Below are 19,569 nucleotides of genomic sequence, written 5' to 3' on the forward strand. Positions count from 1 at the left end.
GGCGGCAACACCAGATCTATCAAGATTAATTATTGCTTGGGAAAAATGCTTAATTTTAATAACTCAATGTATTATACATTTTGCATATTTTAGAAAGCTTATTTTACACCAATTAATTTTCTTACTGACTGCTGGAAAGAAAAGCACCTTAAAGAAAGCAAAAAGCAGAATGGCCATGAAATCACACTGCTGGCAAGAGAATTGACTCTTATATAGATTCTTTAGACTGCTTCCTCTCAAATAATAATAGAAAAAATTTAAAAAGGATTATGTTTCAGGGTCACAGAATCTCTTTAAATTAAGCATTTACTAATGCACTTAGTCAAAGTCCACAACACAAAGCTCCAGCAATTAAAAAAAGTTTACTTCAAATATGCACCATAAACCCAAACTCTCTTGATGATTAATTGCATTGCATAATAGTGGCTCTTAAGAGATACGGTCAATAAGACCAAAAAGATGTGGTTTGTGCAAATTATGATTCCTCATGACTTGCACAGACCTCTGACTCCTTGAAAGCCATTCTGATTATACCAGGGTAGTTTTTATGAAATGAGCATGACATGCTTGTTTTATTTCATCCACAGTTTTCATCTCCATCAAGACCAATCACTGTCTGTTAAAGAATAATTTATTGTTAAGTCAAGCCCTTTTGTTATTCTTTGCAGATGAGTCATCAGAGAGAGTAGCTCTCTTAAATCTTTGCTTTATTAAGATAGTGAACTTGCTGTAGTCAAGAAAGCATGATGTAACCATGAGGCACAGATAAAACCTGGACAAAATTCAATGCAAAATAAATTCTTAATTGATTTGAGATTAAACAGACACTAATATAACAGACTTTTTGAGAGAACCAAGTGCCAAGGAGAGATGTTAGATCATGCGCCCTGGAGTTAAAAACTGACATCCCAAGAACCTCAGCTGAAGCTACAGAAGTATACTATTATCAAACAATGTATTTAAAATTGAGAGAGAAACATGGAAACATTGGGTTTATGGAAGAGCTAATTCTTTAAATGGAAAAACCAAAAATCTGCTAAAATCTGTGGTAAGAGTGAAAACTCTCCTGTACTGCCACTCGCTTTAAAGATGTGACAAATAAATGGATGCATGCATAGATGTCTATTAATTTCCATATTCTGTCTTGTTAACTACATATCATAGCAAAGATAAGATGTAATTATTGCCATTCCTCTTGCTCAGTTGCTACCTATGCTCTGTTCAGGAGATGCCAGATAGAACACTATTTTGGACACTGGGCAGTCTGGATATTCAGTAATAGCTAAATGAGTTCCATGAATCATAGAAGAAAAGGTTTTTAAAATATCAGACAGCTGCAAAAGTAATATTTTTAGATTACTATTTCTGTCACAATAAAACAGCATATTAATTTAATAGGTCAAGTGGTCAATCTCCAGTTAGGACTGAGAACTAATCAGGATGATTAGAAAGCAAAGAGAGGCCTCTCACCATGTCTATTTTCATGGCGGCTCTAAGACTCTCAGATATGTTCTCCAGCAGGCTTAGACTAAGATCAGCTTTTTGTTATAAAGAAACAGACCTTGAGATTGTCAGGTTTTATATTATATATATCAGTCAAGTAATCCTTTGGGAAAACAACATCCTTTTCTCTGGAACATGTCCAAAGAAAGCAGGGCTTCCAGGATAGGAAAACATGAAGAAAAACATGGGAAAAAAAGTATTTAATGTCACACTGTTAGTAAAGAAAAATATATTGGCACAACAGCATCAGAAAAACTGCATGTCATTGATCAAAACATCTCTATTTCTCATATATTCAAAACTGGAGCCAGGAGGAAAGGGAGGAGGGAGAAATATTTTAGAGACTGATACAGCTCTAAAACAGAACATTCCAAGAGCCAAAAATGATAGTACATCAGTCCTTTTAGATTTCAACAGGGGGAGGACAAAGCTAGAATATTACTGACCAACAGTTTGTAAGAAACTAATGGACATATTTTAGAGATTCCAACCAAGTGTGCAAAGAGGGAAAAAATTAAATCCAGATCCTTACAGAGCAGAATGGGCCAGCCTCATTTCCCAAAACATGATTCTGCAAATAATTTAGCTTAAGAAGTTTCAAACAATGTCTGTTTCTTTCCATCAGCAAATACTTTGCCTATGGATTATCTTCTTCTAACTTAAATGATAAGCAGCTGTCTTTTTCCCAATACCACTGATGTTTTAAAGGGGTGTGTAATATATAGTAGATACACAGCATTTTGTGTTTTCAGAACACTGAAATCACTCACTGTTGCTCAGAACAACTCTGTAAATAAATAAATAGACACAAATAGAGTAATACCTTTACTCTTCTTAAATTAAGCATGGGAAGGGAGGGATCACCAAGTTTCCTCTTGCCCTGGGACAAATACACTACATGCACTTACTACTCTTCCTTTTAAAACAAATAGCCATTTGGAATCTCCGCTGTCTCTAACGGTTTTCTGCCTCACCTCAGCTGGAATTCATGCCAAGAATCTTACATGCTAAAAAAGGTCTGAGTAATCCTGCTGTAATTCTCAAAAGCTGCATGTCACAAACAACTGACTACATTACAGCTTTAGAAGGCTCCAGGATACTAAATTTCCATGTAGTTTTGTTCATGTTCTGCAGCTACCCCAACAGAAAGCTCTGTAATAGATCATCTACACTGCCATTTGTGACCCTATAGGAAAACACTTCTACTTGTATTTGGGTCAGCATACTGATTTTCCTTTTCCTAAAGGAATTTAATTATTTTTTTATCCTGTGTATGGAATCTACCAATCACCAATCAGTTCACAAGCTTTAATGAAGCGGAAAATCAAACTGCTTTTAATTTATTTCTTTTTTCCCCCATTATAAACATGTATTTTCTGGAACAGTTAAAAATACCTTTTACATTGTGTCCCAACACATATGAAAAATTTTCAACAGAATCACCAAACACCAGTTCTCATTCAGCCACAAAACACTTGGAAAATGCTATCCTTAAATCTGCACTGAGCTTTTTAATAAAAGTAGAAATCAATTTCATACTGGTAACTTCAGCTTTCATATAAAAACTCACTAAGAAGATGGGTAGGCCTACATAAGTAAACATTTATCATTTGCAAGATTAGTGAAATCCTCAAGTGTTAGTTTGTCCAACTAACACAAAGTTATGGTATCTTCATTAGTATACTGCTTAGACAATCAGTATTTTTTGGCAACAACTATTTATCAATATCAATGCGTTACTTTTTTCATGTCACCCAGTGTTAGATAGAAGTATTTTACTAAAACTAAACAGAACCCTCTCAGCAGTGCAGTAAAACTGCAATTTCCAGGTAGTTTAGGACTGCACTTTTTAAAAATCACTTTGACAAAAAACCAGCCACCAAAAACAAAGTGAACAAAAAATGGTATTAGTTTTGTGTCCACAGATTTTTAAATGGGCACATTTCAATTATAATTTGGAAATACTGTCAGGCTTGTAAAAAAATATCTCTGGAAACATGACCTAGTAAAGAACTGTACTCACTGTCCTTTGCAGTATCTTTTTACTTTAGGGTTGATTTTACTTCAACACAATGAGAAGCAATGTTTTTGTGGGGCTTAAAAAATTAAAAAATATTTAAATTTATATAAAAAAATTATTACAGTGTAATGAGTTCATAATCAATGTATTTGGCATATAACTATGAATTGCATACTACTTATTAGGATGTTGCCAGGTCTTTATCTTTCTGCATGTAAAATTTTATGGAGGAAATGCAGCAGCACTGACAGCAAAACACGAGTTAATATCATAAGATGTTGTAGCAATGGTCCATACCTTTGCTCTGGTCACAAAGGTCTCAGTTTATCTAGATCAATTGTTTTCATAATTTCTGTTAAAATGCCACAGGCAAGTTAGTAGACCACCAGATGGAACAGAACTAAGTTAAACTTCAAAGCTATTTATTCTCTTTTAGGGAAAGAAGAGCATCAAAGCATTCAGTAATGTTTTCTTCTCTGCTTAAACATTTTGTTTTCCCTTTTAAGCTGCCATAAGACTCTGGCTTTAGGCAAGAAGAAGAAGAAACAGTAGTGGCACTGTGGAACTTCTAGGCATATGACATATGCAAATTACTATTACTATAGCTCAGAACAACCAGAACTAACTACATTCAAACAGCTTACAAATGCCATCACAGAAAAAAAGCTACTGAAGAGGAGGATATTTCAGGAGATTGCATGAGGGCTCTCAGGGAAAAGGTAAAGGTACCCTCATAAGATCTATTATTGCTTATGGCCAGTGGTCATCAAATCGAAACTCTGTTACTATTTGCAAAATAGTAACATGACACACAGGAATTTCAGTAAAACTCAGCCTGGCTGTCGTAACTTTTGAGTTCTCCAGGAAAACCCCTCTCACACCTCCTGTCAGTTTGTCAAGGAAGCTTGACTTTGCGCAAAGTATTTGACAACAATAAAATACTAAGGCAAAAAACTCAAACCATAAGTTCACCATAAACCTGACTTTCATCATTACACTTTTAAATACTGTGAAATCTTCAGGAACTCTATATCTATGGGTACACAACAGGAGTGGGTTTTTATCAAAATGGTTTGGCTGGACCAACACCACCTGGGATCAGCCTCCCCTACCCTGTGCCAGCCTTCGGTGCTGTTGCTCATTGTGTTCCATTACTGTACTGGTTTAATTGCAACAGTTCATTTGCTGCAACATCATGCTAATTAATTACGGGGCAGAAGCTTGTTTTTGTGCCAAAAGAACCAAGCACTTTCTCCAAGCGCTTGCAGCCTCACACAGTCAGTCTTGCCAGAGGAGAGATTCCTTCTTCCTTGAATATCAGTGAGAACTCTGGAGGACCGTGCACTGTCTTGGAGTGCAACATAAATAAAAGGACAGAGACAGGGAAGAGGTAGACTCGCACATGCAAAAGGCAAAGGGATCAAGGGCAGCAACAATAAATAAGCAACTGCAAGGGAGGTAAAAGAAAAGGCTAATGAAAGCTGGGAACACACAGTGCATTTAGTGAAGCTCTAAGGAGTACAGAAGAGAATGAACTGCAGGCACAGAAAACAAAGAAGGAGAAAAGCCTACTCAGAGGCAAACTATAAAACACAATGAACATCTGCTGATTGAGTTTCCAGGCTCTAAATACAACTATTATGAGCACGAGAAAAAGGACACTAACAATTTACCTTAAAATATATAAATCAGAAGACCTCCTGGTCTAGAAATCCTCTATGTCATGGTCACCTCTTTCAACAATCTATTTTCACTAGATCACATTGTCTCTTCAAGCAATGCTTAAAGAGACAAAATCCACATTAAAGCTACAACACTGTCATTCTTTAAAAAAGTAAGCCCGAACCAATTCAGTCTCAGTAAAATTCCCTAAAAACATTTGTTTTGCTAAAAAACTGTTTCAAGTATAATTTCATAACCATGCTCCAGCTAGATACATTCCTCTTTGCAAGGCCAAACCAAGCAACTGCAATTGAAATACTAGTTTGATTAGTAAGATTTTTGATAAATCATGGTAACATAGTGAAATTAATAAATTGAAATGTAAGTTCTTATACATTACAATGACAGAATTGCATCAATAATGGTGCGCAGCTTATTTCAGCTCCTTAAATGAAATGCATTATAAGGGACAAAGCATCACTGTCATGGCAATGGTACTGCATATTACTGGATTTCAAATCTAACACAACGCTTACTCTATGAGTTGTTCTATTTATATTTTCTGTACAAAAGATGGGGTTTTACACTTGGTCTAAATAAATAATAATCACTAAATCTTGGCAGCATGATCCTTTAACTATTCCAGGATAAGTCAGATAGATGATGTAAGGCTACCAGCTGTTCACAATTCCCATTCAGACAAATAAATAGCACAGCTTTAGATACAGCCCAGTTTGATGGGGGGAAAAATCTAGAAAACACCAATAAAACTGAGCTGTAACTGGACAGTGAATTACTTCATTGACTTCAAAAGACCACATAAATCCATCATTTTCACTTCTCAGTAAAATCTCTGCTGTTAGATTTAAAAAATGAATGCTGACTCAGTTGTCAGAATGATGCCCTGAAACCCTTTGAAGTCATGAATCAGCAATGGCAAAAGTTCACAAGAAATTCACATAACTTCTTAAGTTTGAGGTGTATTTCCTCTTGACATCTCTCTATTTCTCCCTCCCCCTTTCTCCATGGATGCTGATTCCTGTCCTCAGCTTTTCCTATAGTGTAGAGTGCTTCCATCCTGTGCCTTTGCTTCCATCCTTGGCACATGACTGTGCCAAGCACCAGTGTTCACAAGACCGTGATAGAACACTGGTGCTAAGAAAAAGTCCTTTAATGGGAAAGGGAATAATTTTTAACTTCGTTTTGATCCATTGCGAACTGTGTTTATACACTGTAAATGAGCCAGACTGTGTGTGGATTTTAATCACTGCAGAATTTCCTGCTTCTCAGAAATGGTGTCCTAATGGCCTGACAGTAACACACAGATATACCAGATAAATCTGTCATCCTCAGGGATTTGGTAAAATGCAGTCCTAAACATACAGGACATCCATATCCACATCAGGAATTATTCACATTCTTTTTAGACTGAATTAACTATGAATGTGTCTTTGAAATATAAGTTTAACTTCAAAGCTGATTTAAGTGAACAAACTGAGCTGGATTCTGGATTAACAGAAAACTCATTATCACCAGAAACTCCCACATTACTGTATTTAAAAAACAAAATCTAAATTTAAACTTCCCTACTGTGATTTATTTCTGTAGTACTGCTTTTTCAGATCCTTATGAAGGCAGCATTATATGAGACAGAACATACATAATGTCAACATCTGGTAAGAACTAAAACTGCAAAATTCTTCCTTTGTTCTCTTGGAAGGAAAACAACTTCCATGAAAAGCCACAGTAATTTGCTCTAAAAATTAACAGCAAAGGCACAAAGACAAACAGTGGAAAGGTTTTCCCCTTCCAGTTTTTCCTCTTTTTATCACTGTAGGTCATCCTTTGCAGCGCTTAGCCTTTTTTTCTTTAAATCAGAACAATTAAAAACTCTACTAAATTCTAATCATTCCATTCAACAGAATGAAATGAAATGTTTAAATAAACTGACAATTTCTGAAGCTTACTAATTCCTTTTAAGGAATTATTCATGCTAGGATACTGTCCTCTCTTGCCACTCCAAGACAGAAAAGTTTCTGACAGAATTAATTCAATAAATGTTCTGCAAGTGAATATTTTCTTTATTCACAGAAAGTTCCCTTGGTATTTCTATTCTTTTTTTCTTTTTGATTCCAATATATACTGTGCTCCTATCATTTTCAAAGGCACAACAGTTCATGCACTTACAGAAATATTATTTGACCACTTTCATAATCGCAAGACAGTAGAGTTTATGATCCAGAGAGGAGAGAGGTGGTCAAAAATCAAGATTACTATAGCTATGACCTCTCCTTGGAAAAGTCCTGTGTGATAAGGTTCTGAAGGGAAATAGGCCTGTGGAGGCTGGTGGACATCAAACTGAATGTGAGTCAGCAACATGCTCTTGCTGCAAAGAAGATGGATGGATTCTGGGCTGGATTAGGCAAAGTATTGACAACAGATCAAGAGATGTGAGACTTCTGGTTTTCCCAGCTCTGGTGGAGTGCTGGATGCAGTTCTGGGCTCCCCAGCGCAAAGCAGACACGGACATATTGTCAGGAAAGGGACACCAAGATGATGGATGGACTCCAGCACTTCTCCTATGGGGAAAGGCTGAGAAAGCTGGGACTGTTCGTTCTGGAGAAGAAAGGCTCAGGGGATCTCACCAATGTACATAAACTCCTGCAGGGATGGTGCAAGGAGGATGGATCCAGGCTCTTTCCAGGGGTGCCCAGGGACAGCACCAGGGGTGATGGACACACACTGAAACACTGGAGGTTCCCTCTGAACACTTTTCCCTGTGAGGGTGAGCACAGGGTTACCCTGTGAGGGTAACTCAGGGGGTGGTTGAGTCTCCATCCTTGGAGATATCCAAAACCTTTTCACAGTCTTGGACACTCAGCTTCGAGTTGATCCCACCTGAGTAGGGGTTTAGACTAGGTGATCACCAGAGGTCCCTCAACCACTCTGGGATTCTAGAAAGGGAAATGACATCTCCTTACTGAAGAATATGATTATGTAACATTTTGAATGAGATATGACACTTGCCTATAACTCATTGGCATCAATCATTATATTTAAAAGTGCTTAAATATGCTATAAAAAGAGATTCAGCCTAACACACAATACAGAAATATAGGAAGTCAAAAGAAATTCTCACAGGAAAGGAGAAAATGTACCTTCATGAAAGCAATTAGTACATTTATTTCCATTCCAGAAGGGGTAGCTATTGAAATTCAACCACATGGAGCTTCACAAAGAAAGATAATTATGGGTATTCATAGGTATTCAACCCTGCAGAATGTGAGACAGAATCTGTAAGTTTTAAAAAGCATGGAAAAAAAGTTCTGCATTTTGCAGATCTCTCTCACCAAGTAACTAAATTAATACAGATTTCCCTGCAATTTTGACTTGACAGCTATGAATCAATACTTTTTTTCCTATTTTGCTCCACAGGGAAGATACCCATTAGTGCAAGAGGAGAAATAAAGATATTCTGTCCATTCTTTAATCCTACATTTCATAAGACAGAAAAGTATAATTGGAAATACTGTTAGCAATTTTTGTTCTTCACATATAGCCTATTTGCTTCAGGCAGACAAAAATTTTTCTCTCAAAGATTTTCTCTGCTTATGTATTTCACTGAAATTAACTGCCTTCCACCAGGTGAGTTATACCTGGCAGACCATTGACCTGTGCTATACCAAGCATCAAGAGGGAATAATCTCTGCCTACAGGAGAGAGATCACAACACACAAAAAGAAAGAACCCGCCGATGAACAGGTCAACCACCATGAGTTTTTTAAATAAAAAGATCAAAGTACACTGGGAAATCAGTTTAAATTTAAAACAAAACAAAACAAAACAACCTAAGTCAATAAATTAGACAAGAGCAGCATCAGCAGCTTGGAAAAAATTAGATGGTAAAACGCTGTGCAAAAATAAAAGAAAAAAAAGGATATTAAGTTAATTTTTAAGTTAATATTAAGATTTAAGATTTAAGTTAATATTTAAGTTAAGATTTAAGTTAATATTTTAACTTATTAAGTTAAAATATTTTATATGTGATGTAAAAAGGAAAAAAAAGTCAAATATGTAAAAGGGCAAAGGACAGTTCTCAGTACACCCTTCTAAAGGGGGTACCTGGTCTTTTCCGCAGATGACAAATAGCCATTTGGTTTCTGTGCATGGCTGCAAATTCGGTCTCAAGCAGATGTATCCAGGCAAAGGAAGGTTCAGCTGACATGCCCCTTGAGGAAGGGCAGTCCCAAGTACAGTTAACAGCCAGCTAGATTCTACTACCTCCTACCTGGCAACAGCTTAACAGCAAACAAACTGTGCAATTTAGGATGCAAAGTTCAAAAGATTATCTAACTAGAGGCATTCAGTCCCCTGAAGGATAGGAAGGAAACCAGTAGAGTTGGGGAAAGGATTATCACATCCTGTTGTAGATGAAGGCCAGATAACATGTCTTTGCAAGCAAGTGATACTTTTGGGTTTACAGTCTGCAAAAGGAGGACTTTTCAAGATAGGCACCTGTGCTGCTTTGTGGGAACACCAGCTTCAGCCAAACTCTGTGGACACAGTTCAGAAGGACAGCTGAGTTGTCACTGGAATAGTTTTGGACTTTCCACATAGCATAGTAACAAATTTGTATTTCTCTGTCACCACAATCATGAATCACAATTCTGTGCTGACAATTATAATTCCATCACTGCAATCAAACAATTTACTTTTTTTGGCAATGTTTCAAAAAGTTGCTCTGACAAATCAGAAGCCAGAGGTGCTGTTGTGAACTTATCAAACACTGAAACAGCCTCACATTTTAAAATGCATAAATGGCCTGGTTTTAAAACAGTACCTTATTTCAGTTATCAGTAGATGGCCATAATCCTGATGTAAATTTGTATTTTGGGATATCACTACATTTTAGTGATATCCCAATACTCTGCAGTAAAATCCAATCATCTTCTGAAGCATTTCAAAAATTCAGCAAGGATACAGTAGGTAATTCATAAAACTTAGCATGCAACCAATAATATTACAAACAGCCATAAGGGGTATAGACAAGTATACTGAAAAAATACTTATTTTCTTTACGTTTGGGAGGGCTGAAAAGATTTCTGTCAATATTTTGATTTTAATGAAAAATTTCCATATACAATTACAACAGAGTGAGAACCTGAAAGCCAATTTCCAGAGTCTTAATGAATATTTCTATTTGTTAGAGATAACTAAAATCTAAATCTACAGAAAATATACATCATTCATACAGACAGTTAATTTATATGGGAAATTCTGACTTGGGACTGCCTAAAGCAGTTTGCCACCAGTGTCAAAAAACCTTCTTTACCAGCATCAGATCCCCACACCAAACCTCCATCCCTCAGAATCTTTGAACTCAAAGACCATCACAGAGTACATAAACTGGTGTATTATTACTACATGTAATAATATGAACATATAATAATTGTAATAATATGTTATAATTGGACTACAGAAGAGTCCAATTAAACTTTTCCATGTTACCGGAGAAGCAGAAATTCTAATCACAAGTAAAACCTGAAAGTAGAAGTACCATGCAATGTTCCAAAGACAGTAAAACCTGAACATAAGGAAAATACCCAGAAGTGACATGAACACATTTCCTCTTCAACTGTACATAAATTACTCAGAGCCCCAGAAGAGGAATGTAATGACACCCAACTGTAGGTGACTAAACCAATGACACAGCCTCTCTTCATGCTCTCTCTTCCCACACACACAGCACAGAAACTTCTGCCTTTGCAAACCTTAACCTTGCAATCTATGGATTCTTCTTTCAGGATCTTGTATGTGTCCCTTTACAAACTACAAATCCAGAGACTGCAGAGGAATACATAAAAATACTTCCTGAAAGAAGAATCTTGTAATTGTTCCCACACAGAACCACATTCTGCTATGTCCAAGTCTGATGAAAGGTAATAGCATGTTTTTCTTTTCCAAGCTGGAAGAGGGAAAAGATTACAATCCCTATGTCCAAAAATCTTCTAGGAATGAACTCTGGCTTTTTTATCTATGAACATCAAGTCTCTAAAAGCAATTGGACAATCCAATACATTGTTAATGGTACTTTCACAACATATATTTGTACTAACAGATTTTACAGCATATAAGGCATTTATCATGTTTTTTTTTTTTTTAGGAGCAGGGGATATTAAAATAAATTATCAGGCAGATAAGTTACATAATCTTTGTATTTTTTCATTAGGAGACTGCAGAAGAGCATTATCAGTGCTGACAGTGTCTGGGCATTTTGACTAATCTTTTTATAGTGCTTCAACTTAATAATAGCCAAGCCTGGAACACACTCTGTGCCTGATAAGCAGCTCAAACATATCCAGGAAAAAAACATTTTCTTTGAAGTCACAATAGTTTTTAACACTGGAAATACTGTGCACGCTGTAAATTTCATATATTGATCATGCCAGAGCACCTTCATCTTGACTATGGACCCTGTCTAAAGGTTGCATTCAGACTGATAGTCACTGTCCAGGAGTATGCCCATTCAAGTTTACCACTGAAGCATTTTTAAAGTTATTATAGATACATCAATGCAACAGAGACACACTGGAAGTCTTTAAAATTTGTGATTGTATTTCACATCTAAGGTCTCTACACTCCTCATGAAAGCAGCATGGAAAAATGCCAGGTTTGTGAGGTTGATTAGTGCTTCACAAAGCCCATGTGAACCAGGAAAGAGGAGAGAGCTCACCCAAAGATCTGCAAACTTTACCTCAGCATCTCTGAAACACTAGAGCTGGGAACACTCTTGTAAGGTGTTGCTACCTTCAGATGGAAGTTTTAACCAGCTTTCCACTAGAAATATTTAAGAAAGTTTCTCCTTAAGGTACTTTGATTTAAGCATAATGGGTTGCGGTGCTCACTTTTCTAATAGTTTAGCAGTTCACATTGTTCACCTTTTTGGTTTGCCTACTGTTAGGAAAAAATCAGTTATGCAACTTTATCAAGGTTAAAATAACTCTAAAATATGCCACATTTGCAGTTTGATAACCACATTCCACTCTGTTCTATTGTAAGGCTGCAATATTTTAAAGGATTAATAATCTATCACATTTCCCAAAACATCCTCTGACTGGGGAAAAGACACCACATCTGTTAGCAAGGCACAGTATACCCTTCTGTGTTACAACCTGCACACCTCCGGCACTGACAGCCAAGGCTATAGCCTGTAGCAGAGATGGAATTGCCGTAGAATATGGAGTTTACTCGCTCATGAGAGGTACTGGAAATACCCTGGCACATTTGTTGCATGACCAGAGACCATTCAGGAAGCAGATCAAGTATTAGGGTGATATTTGCTCACTAATTTTCTTGGAAGACTACCAAGCTCAGGAAGATAAAACAAGTGTTTGGGATTTAATCCTACTCTGGAACACATAAAAAATCTCCTCCCCATTCCATCAGTGCTCTTTCCCCACGCCTAGGTATGGTGACAGCACAAGCTGGCACTTGCTCTACAGGAACAGAGGCACACATGGGAAAGTACCTCAGGGTGGGGATGGTCCCTTCTGAACTCTTCCTCTGCCAGGGTGGCTTTGAGTGATGTCCTGCTCCTCTGCTGATTACCCACCTCACCCCACAGCTCCCTCACACTCACTGGATTTGTGTACACAACTTCAAGCCATGCAGCCCCTCTTATTTCTGCAGTTCTCCTTCTGCAATGTTCTTCATCAGATACTAGTTCATAAGTACAGCAGAAGTGGAACACAAATCTGAGAAGGAAGTGCAACATTGTCCTACCATAAAATTACTAAAAAGTCAGAATTTAAGCCTTTCAGACTTGGTCCTTTCTTCACATGTAAGATTTTGGTGAAGTCTTTTGTATGAACTCATTTTTCTGCTTCCTACAGACACCAGCTTTGACACCTATTCTTCCTTCTCCTCCCCTAAATTTCAAACACCTTGTTGTTGAAACAAACAAAAAAGTTAGTAATTTTTCCAAGACAAACAACCCATCTGTTTATTTCAGTCAATATTGAAGGGTTAAAGAATATGAAGCTGTAGGTAATGCTGTCACATACAACATCTGTATCCTAAACACTTGACAAACATCAAGAAGCAGGAGGTATAAAGTGTGCACCTAAAGCAGCATGCTATCTCCTAATTTTGTCATGCAGAAAATAATAAAATAAACTTTTCAGATGTTATACACCATCAACTCATGCAGCAAGTGCTAAAAGAATACAATAAACAGTAATATAATACAAATCAGCTGCAATGCTGAACGTACTGCTTTACTATAATACCAGCCCTTACATCATTACAAAATCTCTTAGGCACAGTCTTACTACCAGCAAATCCACAAGGCTAACTTAATGAAAATTATACCAAAGAACATAGCTTGGCTTTTAATTCAAGGATAAAATTAATCTCTTTAGTATGCAATTGAGAAAAATATCATTAAGCTCAGCACTTTACATCTCCTTCACATTCCTGCAGTAATAATTTTAACTGTCCCAACATTAGGCACAGGCATAACTGCTGGCCACAATCAGTCCAACAGGCCTACCAGGTCAGAAAACAGCCCTCTATTTCAGCACACCATCTCCACAGTGAATGGCCAGGAGAGCAGGTAACATCAGTGTTAGTATGCAAGGGATAATTCCTCAGAATATGGGGGTTTAAAGCCTTTGAATTTGGAAGAAAATACAGGTTAGGCAATCTAGCTCTTTCTAGATGAACACCTCTTTCTGCAAAATAGACAATTTAACAGGTACAAAGCATTTTAATTCTGATAAACTTTCGTTTTTAATGATGTATAAAAACGTCTGCAATTACAGGCACCCCACTGTTAACCTGTACATGTTTTCAGTAAAATTCATGATGTTGGCTATAAAAATATGCCTTGTGTTTACAACAAAGGCTTTCAGAATTGTATGAGTAAGAAGTTGTAGGGATCCAATGAGAGCTTTCATAATTTGGGTATTAAGTTATGCATAAAAATCACATTCTTCCTTGATTCAAGCCTTAAAGGCAATCTCTGCAAATTGTTTTAGAAGGCCCATTTCAGAATAGTAGAACAGAGCTTTTTGGACTACTGTTACCTACTTACAAACGTACCACAGGCTGCCGTAGATCCTCACAGACTACACAACAGTGTTGCCTCTCTTATTATATCTTATATATATATATATCTCAAAGAAGCCCCTAACAAAACAAGCCACCAAGCCTAACACCACCTTGCTATGTAAGAACAAGGTTTCTTCTCTCTCGGCAGGTACAACATGACAAATCCACCATGCAAACAGCAAACTGGGAATCTTTCTTTCTTTGGACTTGAACCTTGAAGGCAAAGAAGAGCAGAAGAAATGGGGTAACAGGAACTGACATGTTTCACTAACAAAACAGCTTGAACTCTGGAGTTAGGGAACAACAAAGCATAAGTTTTGTGGAGATCTGAATGACTTATAACAAAAATTAGATTTTTTTTCATCTGCTTTCTGCATGACCTTTGGATGGGGCAGGTGAGTAAATAAAGACTATCAAGATCTCTGTTTACCCAGACAAGAGTTTAGGAATAGCAAACATCAACTATACACAAGTTCCTGCAATCACACTGTGTCTTGGACAAGAAACATATCCTTTAATTCTTGCCAAAGAAAGATGTTAATCTCAGCTAGAAAGTTCTAATACAGATGGAATGAATTGCAATGCATTTATTTTCTATTTTGTCTAATGTATCCAGTCAAGAATGCATTTATTATATCTTCAGGGCTTTGTAGCTTTCCTGTTTATTTTAATAACAGTAGTTTCATGCCTAGAGCTCCATGTACTGAGATAAAGAGATCAAGGCACCTACACGAAAACCCACTGTGCATCATGTGAATCATAGTACTTGGTCTGTTATAATATTTGCCATTCAGGTATGTACAGCAGTAGCAGCCCACTGTAATATCAGCATATGAGCTGTCTGTAGAGACAGAGGTGCAGGTGAACACAAACTAAGACACCAGCCATTTATTCAAATTCCTGTTGTAGCCATTTTCCCATCACTTAATTGAACACAAGGCTACTGCCCTTCATTGACCAAAAATAAACATGGTGTACAGAAGACAGAGCCACAAAGGAAGGAGAAGAGCATAACAAAGATGGGAAAAATACAGATACATAAACCGTAGGTAAAACCTTTACCAGCACATTTTACCTTCCATTACAGCCAGTACCAGTCACCTACAGGGAAAGGTCTAACAGAAGCATAGATAATACAGAGAGCTGTTTGAGAAATTAATAATTAGGGGTGAGCAGCTGCCAATTACTACTTATGCATCTTCTTCCCTAGAGAGGTAGATAATGATGTTTCTGTGAGGCTTCCATGTTTCACACTGAAAACCCAGTGTTTTACCCAAGATCACTGCTGAAGCTGACCCAGCCCTTCTTGGTGACTGGCTAAGGCTCAAACTGCAAAGATGAAGATGAGCAGCAAGCAAATGATGATAAGCAGCTGGGGAAAGTTAGGAGTTTTATGATCTTCTCTGCTATGTCTGCAGTCAAAAAGGGGCCTATTTCTAACCCACCTGTGGCACAGAGTACAAATGTGAACGAAGGACTAAAGAAAGCTTGTTGGGAAAAAAAACCCCACCTAAACAATGACCATGTTGCACGGTCACAGACTCCTTTCAATATCTCCCATGTTAAAACATCAGAAAGAAAAGGTATTTCTCACAACAAAAGTCTTACTCAGTCAGTGCATGAAGGAAACATGAATAAGTAATTTCAAGGTGGCAATGTAAATAGTACCTGCTCCAAATATTGACTCCAGTATCAATTCTTTGAGACACTCCATGATCTATGTTATCTTGCAAAGTCTTGAAAATTAAATGTTGAGGGCATAGAAAGCAGTAATCACCATCAATACAACCACAGCCAGAAACTGACCAAAAGTAACCCAGGTTTATATGCTGAATTTATGAACCCCACTTACGCTGAAATGCCAATACAGAATTTCTAAGCAATACTTTGAAAAAAGTAATACAGAAATAATGAAATTTAACAATTTTTACTTTAAGGAGAAATACATATGATATTTCTTTTGTCAGAATCTCCCAGTCACAAACCTACTGTCTGCTAGTATGGCAGGGTACAGCACCTACTTAACTCTCACGTATTTACTGTGCTTCCTTCTACATTGTTGTCTCCCTCACAAGCCTACTGATTTATTCCATTCCACTTATATCATTATTCCATTCTATACCTCAGTGTCTCCTTTCTCTATACCATTAACTCCAGAAACTGTTAACTCTCTTATTCTGCCAAGCATATCCTATGCTTAAAAAACCAAGCTTATAAAGGATATGCCACAGTAAATGGTGTATAAAAAAATGGGCAAAAGGAACAGAGAAGCACTTCAGTTAAACTGGGACAAGACAGACTGCAGATTCAATTTCCTACAAAATGACCTTAATCAAATGATTGGGATTTCACAGCATAACTAAATTAGCAGTTCTCAGTAAAGCCCATAAGGATTACACATCTAAGACATTCCACTAACTGACAGAGTATGCCACTTCTAAAGCATTTATTAAGAATTTGCATAACATCTGATATGGCTTTAATTTCAAATCTATTAAAAACACACACAATCATGTTTCACTAAAACATACCCACAATTATAAGAAACAACAGCTTGACTATGGTTTCCAGTGAAAAAGGAGAAAGTTTCTCATGACCTGTTTTCTTTTAGGCAATGAAGGAAAGTAACCTAATTCATCTAACCTAAACAAACAGTAAGACCTTGGCTAAATACAAGTAAAATAACTTCTGCCAATGTTGTTGTCTTACCAATAATTTTTTGTCATTTTCTACTCACCCCACTTCCCTCCTAAATTAATCACCATCTGTTTAATCTCAACTGAGATCTCCATATTTCACCTACTGCAAAGATGAATGTTGGGTATAAACACAGCTCTCAGAGGGAAGGCAATCACTGCTGCAGGGTAACAGGAAAAATGTCTCTACATGGTTGCAATCGTTAGCCTTTCACCACTCATTCAGAGCAAAGCAGCAAAAAAGTTCAGGTCATTTCCGGACTGGCACAGTAAGTTATAGCAATATACACATTCTATTAATTTTTAATTGCATGCTTGCGGACTGAAAGCCCGAATGGGGAATGTTTCTTTTTAAATCGTAAAGAAGGGCACTGAAACTGCTTACCTCACTCAGCTCTGCAGGGGATTCATTTCCATATTTCATAGCAACTCCAGAATTCATGATTAGACTTCTCAGGGCTTGATGATTTCTGCAGATTGTAATGCTTCAAGCTTTGTTCAACTGATTCAATACTTTCTTATCCAAAATTTTTCTCTCTTATACATTTTGCTCTAGACAGCCATTTTTACTCCACATTGAGAGTTTAAGTTAATGATGCCAGATCTTCTGGAAGAGCCAAACTGGCTTTGACTTCACAGACAATCCATTGCTTAGAGAGGCTTGTTAATAATGTGAAGAGTTCAGAGAATGCAGGGAATGAAGTGCTTACCAGGATCCCAGGGCTGTCTTAGTCCATCTACAAGGCATGCTTCATCTCTTCTGTCTGCTTTATGCAGCTCTTTTCCACAACTCTGTTAAAGGGCATCTCTCAATGCCGCTGAACAGACTGAGAAAAATTTGATGAGCTTCACACAAGTTCACAGAGAAATTAAAAGGAGAGGGCTGCTATAGTCCTCAGTATTTGGGGAGGCAGAAAGGAAACAAGAAGAAAGCTCCCTTCCCCGGGAGAAACCAACGCTGCACTTCAGGCTAAAGTTTCCCCTGCCAGTGAGCCTGGAGTTTAAGTGGTTTATGATCAAACACAGCTGTCTTGCTGCTGGCTAAAGGGTGCATGGAAGGGGCGGTGCCAAAAGGAGAGCGCAAGTGGGAGGGAGGGAGGGAGGGAGCTACAGAGAGTTCATTTTGGAACTACAGGCATCTCTCCAGCTTTCTGCATACTAATTACTACACAAAAAACTATAAAGCTAAGTAACAGGAAACGCCACCTGGATAACAATAAATTGGATTCCTATTTCCCTATTCCTGTGTGTAATTAAGTAAGGAAAAATGGGGGGCTGTAGGGGGTGGGGGGGTTGTAATGATTTCAAAAGGTCAAGTAAGCCTGAAAGCACCATTAGAAAAGCTGCAGATTTTACATAACTGACATTTTATAAAGAATTCAGGAGATGGTACTAGAAGAAGGGGAGAAAAAAGCATTTGCTTTCAACATTCTGCTAAAAATAGAGGAAAAATCCTTAATAAACTGGATTTGTGGACATGCTGTACCCCTTACAAGAAACAACAGCTCCTTTTCCCCTTTCCTCTGTTCCCTAAAACACAGCCCCACACATTTTTTGATTGGATTCTGATTTACTTGGGTCAGATGCAGGAAACACAATCCTCTGCAGCGGAAATTTATCTGACCATCTTAATACAGTGTATTATTGAAGTGCCAAATTTGTTCAGGAAAAAACCCCAAATATAAGAGTCAGGAATAAATGCTATACAAGCTGTGCCTCTATCCTTGCACTCTGGCAAAAGCATCTTCACGGGAAACAATGTACACCAAGAGCAACATTTTGAAAATAATCCTGTGAGTTTTTCTTTCTCCTCTGTTAGTCACAGATTAGTATAAGCATGCAGACATAGGGATAATTCACCCCAATTCACTACAAGAAGCACATTAAGATCTAGAATCCAGAAAAGCACACCTATATTGCTCTATGGTGCTACAGACTTGTCACACATCCTGGGTCCCTGTCCTTCCTCCATGCCCAGCAGCAGGAGCTGTAACACTCCTGTGGCTCACAGGGTAACAGGAATGCCACGATCTCATTCCAAGATGTTTTACTTTCATCCTTCAGGTCACCAGTTTGCTTTAGCAGATTCTGTATTTTGGGGTTTCCAGTTCTCTTTTCATGCCCACTTTGCATCACCTCCACTCTCCACTGTTTTCCCCATCGAGTGCAACCTCCCCGTCCCACCTTCACAATCAGGTCTGCCTCCGTGTTCAGTGCTTCTGTGTATATGCCTCCTTACTCTTCTGCTTTGTCTCCCGCATCCGTTTCCAGTTGCGGCCCCTGAAATCCCGGCGAAGAGCGGCACTGCTCTCTGCTGGCAGAGGGACGGTGGCTCACGGCACAGGGCGACACTGGGGCAGTGTCCCAGGGCTGTTCCCTCCAGCGAGGAGGGGGGCACAGGCTGCTCCAGGCTGCAGCACGGGAACAGCATATACACAGCAGTGCTGTACACTGATCTCCTGTACATTAAAATGTGATTAACAGGGATCTATACCCAGAAACAAAGGCGCTCTATAGTGACTCAGCACATTTTTCATAGATAAGTTAAAACCCAACAACTTCCATTCAAAACTTCCT

The 19,569-nt window shown here is 37.9% G+C and overlaps 1 protein-coding gene across 2 annotated transcripts in view; it reads right to left on the reverse strand.

Moving 5' to 3' along the window:
• The window catches only part of MCC (MCC regulator of WNT signaling pathway), a 184,528-nt gene that overhangs the window by 121,086 nt on the left and 43,873 nt on the right, over nt 1-19,569 (reverse strand). Inside the window, exon 1 of one of the 2 annotated variants that reach the window (XM_063180406.1) lies at nt 17,378-18,049. The exons of the other annotated variant lie outside the window; for it this stretch is intronic. Within the exon in view, the coding sequence (XP_063036476.1) occupies nt 17,378-17,434 (57 nt within the window). The 5' untranslated portion in view covers nt 17,435-18,049. Of the gene's footprint in view, nt 1-17,377; nt 18,050-19,569 lie in introns of those variants that run through there. 2 annotated transcript variants of the gene reach the window in all.

Source organism: Melospiza melodia, chromosome Z, assembly GCF_035770615.1.
Source record: "Melospiza melodia melodia isolate bMelMel2 chromosome Z, bMelMel2.pri, whole genome shotgun sequence".
Classification (NCBI taxonomy): domain Eukaryota; kingdom Metazoa; phylum Chordata; class Aves; order Passeriformes; family Passerellidae; genus Melospiza; species Melospiza melodia.